Genomic DNA, 9,254 nt, shown 5'->3' on the forward strand with positions numbered 1-9,254 from the left:
CAGTACATGGGAAAGAGGCACTCTTGAGTATAGGCCTACCGCACAGACTCCACAGGAAAGCCGTTTTATTCTCAAGAAGAGCCTTTGTTTAAAGTTCCCTCTGCCACATCGTGTGGTTTATTGTGTTCTCTTGGTTTATTGTGTTTGTCTTGTCAAGGTTTGTTCTTTAGTCATTAAGACTAGACATTATGACTGCAATCAGCTCTCACAGTGATGTAGCTCAGCTGATAGTTTGAGCATTCCAGTTTGGTGGGTCATTTGATCTCCCTGATTACAAAATGATGCCGTTCTCAGTAGAATAAGCAATGAGCTTAAAGATGAGTGACTGAGTGACTCAGCAGTGCAGACTCAGATTGTGTGTGTGTGTGTGTGTGTGTGTGCGCGTACAGTAGGCTACCACTATCAGTACACCAGCTGTTGATCTCATTATGAAAAATGGAATGGATTTGCTCAGTTGCAAAGCTCAAACAATATGTCCACTAGTGGTGCAATACTGTAATACTTGCCTACAAGTGGCGTGTCTATCAGCAATTAAAAGATAAGGGGCATAGCATTATGATGTGTGTGGTGTCTTCTCTAGGGTATTTGGTGGGATTTGTCACAAATATGCCTTGAATATGTAACATGTTCAATCAAGTGCAATGTTGAAGCTGTGCAGTGTCAATGCAATATACTACCCTGCAAGATGATGATCCTCAGGCATGACTTTGCAAAATGATGACTGAAAGCCTAACCTTTTATGAAGAGAGAGGTCAAAGAATAGACTACATTCATAGAGGATCTATACGGTAGTAGGAAGTCAGACCACAGCTAAATTTTCACTACCATTGAATAGGGTTTCAGATTCCCTCATGCTAGTCTTTACTCCTGGTAACTGGGTTTCTGGGTTTAAAATAGAGGGAGAAACTATGACATCAGCCCATGAACACATGTAGGAATCCCCAGACTTTTTCTTCTTCTTCTTTTGTAAACGTTCACACATGTGGAAGTTTCCTCCAAGAGCCTGTCTGATGAAAAATCCCTTAAAAACATGAAGAATCCCTTAAAAACAATATAACTATAACTTTAACTATATCTTAATAATCTGATCAACATATGTAAGGTACAGGTCAGCTGTGACTTTTTTGCACTAAGTCATAACTGTGATTATAATGACATGGTGACGCAAAGAAAATCTCAAAATTGTCTAGTTGGAGTTAGAGAACATGCAATAAAATCTGATCAGAATGTAGATTTTAATATGTCTCTCTTTGCCAGATTATCTCCAATCTCCATCATTCGGCATGCATTATTCTGAGCAATTTTGAGTGAGTAAAATAAATATGCAAGCATGGATGACAAACTTAAACACATACGTCAACATTTGCACACTTTAATATTTAGAAAAGAAGTCAACTTTGACAAAATGCAAGTTGTGTAATATGAAGTATAAACATAATTGAAAGGGTACATCAGTGAACAGTCTTGTTACATGGTAATTCATCACTGATCATACAGTAAACAGTAAGTGCACACAAGAGTTAACTCGGTGTGGAGTAAAAGTTTCTAGTGCTTTCAAAGGGTTATTTTTTTCCCCTCCCTCAGAGAGTTGTTTATGAAATAATAGTTCATGCACACAAACATCTTCCCAAACAGAACCAAACAAACAAACCAAAACAGAATCAAACACAGTGGATAACCTGCTCATACAGATCAAGTAGAATGATGGATCAGGTTTTAAACAATACCAAGCAAGGTGGGTAGGGTGGTAGCGGGGAGCGTGATTATTTAATGGGATGAGGTATTTTCGGGATGGGACGGGAGTGTTGGGGGGTTAGGTCAATCATAAGCGTTACTTACTGTAATATGTGATGGCCTTTGGATTGGGGTGGAGGTGGGCTTTATAGTGATGCTACTTGTGATTTTGCTGTTGCCTTTGGCAGGGGTACCATTGGACAGTGGAGTTCTCGGCTCCTGCCCGGGGATATAGCAAGAACTGACCGGCTGGGATGGACTGTTAAAACTTTGAATGAAGGGGCTTCCTAAGTGTATGTGGATTTTGTTGTCCTCTGTGGTGATGACGTTGGGGCCGCCCGAGCTGTTTGACCTCTGAACCTGCCAGCTGCTGCTCTGCCTATCTGGCGTCACCCGGAAGACGGCGTGACCCCCGACGACCTCTACCGGCTCTGCTGACAAGGAGCGGTCAGGGGTGCCGGTGGTGACGGACACGATCTGAATGGGCGACATGGCTCGGTCCGGCGTCACAGAGCCGGAGGAGTCCGGGGTGATCGCTCTGGAGTAGCTGGCCATAGTGAAAGGCGACATGGCCCTTTCGGGAGTGCCCTCGGACGACGACGGGGAGCCTTTTGATTTCATCGTCGTCGGGGATATGGACGTGTTCTGGATAATGGTGATCCTCTGTTTAGGCAGACCTCCGCTCGTGGGGATGACGGCGGTGCTGGTGTACGACAGGGCGTTTTCCGCAGTGGGGCTGGTGATCTCCAGCACGGCCGTGTTGTGCCCGTGGTCCGGAGTCACCTTGATGTGCAGCGGCTGGCCGGGGCTGTGTGTCAAAACCACATCCTGCTGAACGTGGTTCCCGTTCTGTCTGGCTTGCACTTTGCCGTTCACCAGATGGGGGCTCTCTTTGCTCTTGAGGAACGGGACTCGAGCTCTTCTCATGTTGTTGTTGAAGTTGTTGACATTGTTGATGAGCGACGGGTTACACTTTGCCGTGAGGGACAGCTCGTGGGGGTAATTTGGATCATCCTCGGGATCGCTGTCCTCGTACAGCTTTCCATTCACCACAGCACGCTCCAGTGGCGCGACGCTCTTGTAGTTGGGTGGCAGGTAGTCAGCTGGGTCGGTCTGGACCTCCTTGGTAGACATTTGTAGGTCAGAGAAGCGCCTTCCATTCATGCCCGGACGGAGGCTTTTGCTGAAACGGCGGTATCTCTCCAGCTCCCTGGTAAGAGTCTCCATCTCCCTCGCCAGTTCCTTGTTCCTGACTTCTTGCTGGGTGAGCTTCCTCTGCAGGGTGGAGTGGTCATTCTTCATGCGACAGATGGATTCCTCTGTGCCCATGTATTCGTGGATCTTCTCTTTCAGGGCTGCCACTTCTCTGGTCAGATGACTGGATTTAGCCTCCTCTTCTTTTAGCCGCTTGTACAGGACATGTTCTTGGTTGGATTCTTTCTTTTCTGCCAGTTGGTACTTGGAAAGTTCATTCCTAGATATTTCCAGCTCTTCCATCAAAGCATTTGCCCTCTCTTGTTCATTGGAGAATCTCTTTTCCAGGGACTCAAACTCATCCTCAGTCTTCAGTAGGTCATCCTCCACCACCTTCATGTCTTTCAGTTTGCGCCTCAGTCGTTCCACTTCCTGGGTCAAGTCCTGGACTTTGTTGTCCTCTTGCTGGAAGCGGTTGGCGATCGGTGCCTTGATGTGTTCCTCTTTAGCTTTGCTCCTTATGAATTCCCTCTCCACTGCCTCCAGTGATTGCAACCTCTTCTTCATCATGCTGACTTTGGACTGCAGGTCGTTGTTCTTCTCCTCCTCCGCTTGGAGCTTGGCCCGGAGTTCGTCTCTGTCCTTGGTGGCGCTGCACATTTTCTCCTCCAGTTCAGCCTTTGACCTCAGCGCTTTCTTGCTCTCTTCAATGAGCTTTTCCGTGACTGTGGTGACTTTGTCCTGCTCAGCTTGCAGTTTCCCAGTGCTGTTGTAGACCTTGTCCTCCATCTGTTTGAGCTTCTCTGTCATGGTCTTCCTCTCGTCTACGAGCATGACTGTCAGTGTCTTCAGCTTGGTGAGGTCCTCCTTCAGGGTGAGCTCTGTCTTCTCCAGCTGATTCTCCACGGCCTCCAGTTCTTTGACCCTCGATCTCAGGACCTCCAGCTCACTGGATATAAGCTTCGACACAGTCCTCTCCTTCTCCAGATTGCACTTCAGCGAGCAGCACTCCTGTTTGCTTTTGCCGAACGCATCCTCTAGTTTTTCCAGATCCATAATCCTGTGGTTCAGCTTGTCCACTTCCGCCTTCAGGCTCCGACTCTGGCTGGTCTCCTTCGCCAGTTTTTTGTTGAGGTCCCGGCACTGATCCTCCATCTTGATCAGCTCCTCATCCTTCCCCTCCATCTCCAGGACCCTCTTCCGCAGCTCCTCAACCTCGGACATGAGGCTGGTGTTGCCGCACTCCCCGCGGCTGATTTTGTCCCTCAGCTCCTGGAGTTCGTCCTCAGCCCTTCGCAGGGTCTTGTTGGTCTCCTCCAGCTCGTCCAGCTGCCTGCTTAGCGTGGACAGCTTCTGGCGGAGCTGCCGGCTCTGGGCGTCCTCGCTGGTCAGTTTGGCAGTCATGGCTTCCTGCTCCTGGTGGTGGCGACTGGCTTGGTCGCGTAGTTCCGTCTCCAGGCGAAACACTTTGTGCTCCTCCTCCTGCAGTCTGGCGTTGGCGGAGCTCAGCTCCTCCTGCGTGTGGGTGGCTGTGGCGGTCAGCTCCTGGACCTTGGCGGTGTGCTGGGTCACTTGTTCTGTGAGGCGCTGCTGCTCGTCCACGACCATCAACGCAAACGACTTCAGCTTGGTCAACTCCTCCTTCAGGCCTGTGACCTTCTTATTGTTCTCCTTATCCTTCCTCTCCTGATAGGCCTTCTCCTGGTCAATAAGCAGCTTCAGTCTGGAAGAAAAAAACACACAAAAGGCACATATGAAAATATGGAAAGTGTTTCTGCCAGATATACAAAACAGAAAAGGCAGTTGGCAAATCTATGACAGATGGACTCTTTCTTTGCTTGGATTACATGAAATGTGTTTACTTGTGTCCAATACAACTCAAGTTCCCAGAATGCATTTGCTCACTGGACCTATTCGTCTCAATATAGTTACACCATAAACACTCATACACTCGTCTTTTTTTGTCAAACCATTCTGAAAAGACTTTATGTCATGGAAACTTTAACAGGTCATAAATATCACTGTGTATAACTAGCCCAGGTCAGTAGCCTAAAAATACCTTTTTATGTCCCTTTGGGGCCAATTCATTCTCAAATGGTTTGAAAACTCCTCTCACTTTAGAAAATACAGAGAAATGAGCACAAGGACATATTTAAGGATTTGCATAGGATCTGTATTTAGGATCTACATTTAGGATACCTAGAGTTCTCTGGGGTCTACACTACACATTCCACAAACATCTGATGAACTGACCGAAAGGTTTTGCAAAATGATTCAGGAGATTAGACTCAAAATGTTTATGAAATGAAGATGTTCTATCCTCTCTGCACTCTGATCTTTGGCCGTGACTAGACTGCGCTGGAATGCTGAATGTTTACACTGACCCAAATCTGAAAATAATATCCCCACTGGCCCAGCTCACACTTTTCACCCAGATGCCTCTCTTCCACAGACTCAATACAGGGGAGAATTTATCCATGTACTTTACAAAACTTTATGGTAGTTAAATTGGTGGGAACATATCCAGTAAGCCAAGACAGTGTATGACTCTCAATTTCTTTTTCTTTCTTTCTTTCTTTCTTTCTTTCTTTCTTTCTTTCTTTCTTTCTTTCTTTCTTTCTTTCTTTCTTTCTTTCTTTCTTTCTTTCTTTCTTTCTTTCTTTCTTTCTTTCTTTCTTTCTCTCTTCCTGCAGGCTTTACATCACTACGAGTGCATAATGGCGGAAGCTGGGGGTCACGGTGGCTAGCATGTACATCACCAGGCCAAGTGACGCCGACGTCGGAGGGGATGTTATGACTGCTGTGTGCGCAGATGCCAGGGTACTCCACAGATGTCGAACTGGCACGATACAGTCCCTTAATGAAGGGGTTCCTCTGCACCCCCACCCACCCTCACTCCCTCTCTACCCCCCGACACCACCGCCAGCTACCCTCCCTGGGTTTTTTAAGTAAAGGAATTCCCCCCACATGCAATTACAGCGCAGCCTGGTTGGGCATAAACAGAGTCTCTCTCTCTCTCTCTCTCTCTCAATCAGGACTCCACGTAGAGGAACATGATGTCAGCAAGGCAGGGCGGGTCCTCCTCTCTTTCTCTCTCTCTCTCTCTCTCTCTCTCTCTGTCTCTCTGTCTCACCCTCTCTCGGTGTGCCACCTCCATGTGCTTGGCTGTCGAAGAGTGAAGGAGGAGAGGAGTGATGATAGAATGTCTTCCACATGTTCCAGTGTGGTGGTGTCAGTGCTGATCAAAGCCACTTTCAGCTTTTAAGTTTATGCACTATGTGGGAGCATCAGATATGGGGTGTTTTTGTTGTTGTTGCTATTGTTGTTGCTTTTAAATTCAGAATGTTCATTGTTGGATCTTTTGAGATATTGTTATATTATGATGTTTTTGACATTACTCTTAAAAATATAAAACAATGTATGATACTGTAGATGACAACATTTCTAACATTTCTTTCTTTTTAAAGATCTCATGAAGGTATATTCATATTCATGAGACACCATGAGTAAATGCGTTTTTTCAGTTTCATAGGCAGCATTTTTCTTCGTTCGCAGAATATACTTCAGGAAACATAACGATGCAAAACTAAAATGTTATTTGGCTGTTTGTCAAATCAAATGTAGCATGACTGCTTGTAATCAGTATTTCCTCTTATCTCTTAAATCACTCAACGTTGTTTATTCAGTGATGTAACCAAGCAGTAATAGAATGTGTACTAACTGGGACTGGGTCTGCAGGGACTGGACTTCAGACTCGCAAAGCACCAGGCAATCTTTCTTTACCCTTATATATTCAGTCTCAGGACAGGTTGTATATATATATATATATATATATATAGGCTATTCAGGATATAGAAATGCACTGTATATTACCTCACATGCAGACCACTTAACATCGGTTAAGACTCGTCCTTGGGGAGGAAGTGACATTTTCCCTTCATACACTAATCACTACTACCCAGGAGGAGCAGTTAACCTTCAGAGGAGAACATTTTTTTGCAAAACTTCAGGACAGAAGCTCAGTTGCCAGTAGGTGACCTCCCTCCAGAGAACCAAGAGTAGGTACTGTTTAGGTTTGCCAAATTATGTTCAAACAATGTATCCTCTTTTGTAGTATTGTGTAGTATTACATTTGTTTGTAGTAATACTACAGTTCTAGTAGTATCATACTTATTATTTACCATTATTTAATTCTCAGGGACACATTGACGGAAGGACCCTCATTCTCAAAAGTGTCAGCTGTAGTATTAACTAGTGTATTAAGTTGAAATCACTTCAAAGTAAGTGTCACAATAGCTCACATTTACCTCAGGATCGTAATGCATGGTACATTACAACCAAATCTCAATTATGCTATTTATACTGCCTCGGCCCCGACTAGGCTTGGCTCCTCTGTAATGGTGCACTAGAGTAATTATGCTCAGATGGGAGCTATAAAGGTATCAGTGCTAAATGTGTCTGTCTGAACTCATAAAAAAACACACAAAAAAGACATAAGTCACCAGCAGACCATCCCTGTCTGATAGAGGGGCTTCCCTCACATTCACACAATCACACGGGATCTTAACCCTGTGAAACTCTGGATCAGGGGGGAATTCTAGAAAGCAGGTTTAGTGAAAACTCTGTCACTGGACACCCTCAGATTCAATTAAATCTCATAGCTCGCAAACTCAGAGTTTTCACTAAACCCTCTTTCTGGAATACCCCTCAGGCGTTCTGCTTGGCTTATGTTGGCGGTATGCTTTAATTTGTGTGTGTCCAGTGTGTATATCCAATAATTTTGTCCAAAGTAATTTCCAACAACTCATAATCTGGATGTGTAGAGGTGCCCATGTACTCTATGACCACTGTGTTCAAGTCTAGGGATCTGGACTCTAGGGAGTCTCTGAAGGCACTTTGAATGAGCTTGTGTTGGTCCAGTAGAGGGCATTCTGCAGGCAGCCATGCTACACATTACACAATACCTGACTGAGCATCCAAAGTGATAATGAACAAAAAACGACTCAATTCAAGCAGTCATAACTATGAATTAGGTTTACACCTATAGGAAATATAGCTGACACCAGCTGTAATATTTCAGCTGTGTTTGTTGCTGGTGCTTAGAAAACACACCTCTAAAACTTAAAAGAAAAGAAAGAAAGAATGGAGATATAAGTGCATAGAATTGTCAGTGGATTTAAACAGTCCTCACAATCTGCAACAGTATGTTGTTAAAAATTACAGTATAATAAAAATACAGTATCCTTTTTTTTCCACTAACTAACCACTTAAAACACAAGTAGCGTCCACAAAGACCTTGTAACCCTGCCACTAGCCTATACTTAGCACACTATGGGGAACTTCATGTGTTCTTTTTCTTGGTGAACATGTGTGTTCAGGTTTCCACAGGTGGAAAAAACCTGTACATAAACAGTACTGTAAAAAAAAATTGTCCCTGTCTAATACAGTTACATTATTGAATAAAGCAAAGTGAATTCACTTTGTTCAGAATGTATCTGAACAAATCTGAACATATCATTAACGTGATACATTCAGCTACATTTTTTATTCATTTATCTACTTTGGACAATTATGATAAAATATCCCCGTGATCTCCAAAATGTAGATTAACAAAACACTCAATGATGCTCTCAACGTGAGAGCCAAGTTAAACCTGAACACTACAAAACTTACAGAAGTCAAGACATCCCCACGCAGCCCAGAGTCACGTCCTGTAAGATCCGTGATCATGATCACAACGTGAGCAATTCCTAGAAAGTTTCTTAATTAAAAAAAAACAACCAAAACCATAAACTTTCTGAATGCGTCCTCTCTTACCTGTGTCCTAATATGTGTATCCAGCCCTCACTGAGTGAAGCTCTTTGCCTGGCCGTGCGCTCAACTCCCTCATCGACTGTGGTGCTGTGGACATTCCAGCTCCCAGCAAGGAAACCAAACAATAAGAGATGTGCTCACTGCATGCTCCACTGCCTATAAGCATTACATCATCAACATGCCCTTATATGGAACTTTATGCTCTGCTGAGCCTCCAAAGGGGGTGTGCTAGTTGGCGCGTGTGTGCATGCTTGTGTATGTGTGTTTGAGAGAGAGCATGAGTTGTGTGTGAGTAAGAGAGAGAGAGAGAGAGAGAGAAGACAGTGCCCCCAATGAGGAGAGAGTGTGTGTGTGTGTGTGTGTGTGTGTGTGTGTGTGTGTGTGTGTGTCTTCTGAACATGGAGTGTGTGAATAAGAGTGTGTCTGGATGTGTGTAATGTGAAATATCTGCCCTTCCTGCCAGTTCTCCAGTGGGGTGTGTGTGCAGGGGGTGGGGGTGGAGGGGGGTGAGG

General features: G+C 44.7%; 1 protein-coding gene across 2 annotated transcripts; it reads right to left on the reverse strand.

Annotated features, from left to right (window-relative positions):
* Window positions 1-1,450: 1,450 nt before the first annotated feature.
* Window positions 1,451-8,853, reverse strand: LOC311321453 (filamin A-interacting protein 1-like). Of its 2 annotated transcripts, none has more exons than XM_084453434.1 (2): window positions 8,746-8,853; window positions 1,451-4,651 (listed from the first exon to the last, which is right to left on the reverse strand). In XM_084453434.1, the coding sequence occupies exon 2, from the start codon at window positions 4,534-4,536 to the stop codon at window positions 1,819-1,821; it is 2,718 nt and encodes a 905-aa protein (XP_084309560.1). In that variant the 5' UTR covers window positions 4,537-4,651; window positions 8,746-8,853; the 3' UTR covers window positions 1,451-1,818. The 2 variants fall into 2 exon arrangements, with proteins under 2 accessions (XP_084309560.1, XP_084309561.1); XM_084453435.1 differs by lacking the exon at window positions 8,746-8,853 and adding an exon at window positions 8,602-8,740.
* Window positions 8,854-9,254: the final 401 nt, after the last annotated feature.

This window comes from Borostomias antarcticus (assembly GCF_949987555.1).
Source record: "Borostomias antarcticus genome assembly, chromosome: 19".
NCBI lineage: Eukaryota > Metazoa > Chordata > Actinopteri > Stomiiformes > Stomiidae > Borostomias > Borostomias antarcticus.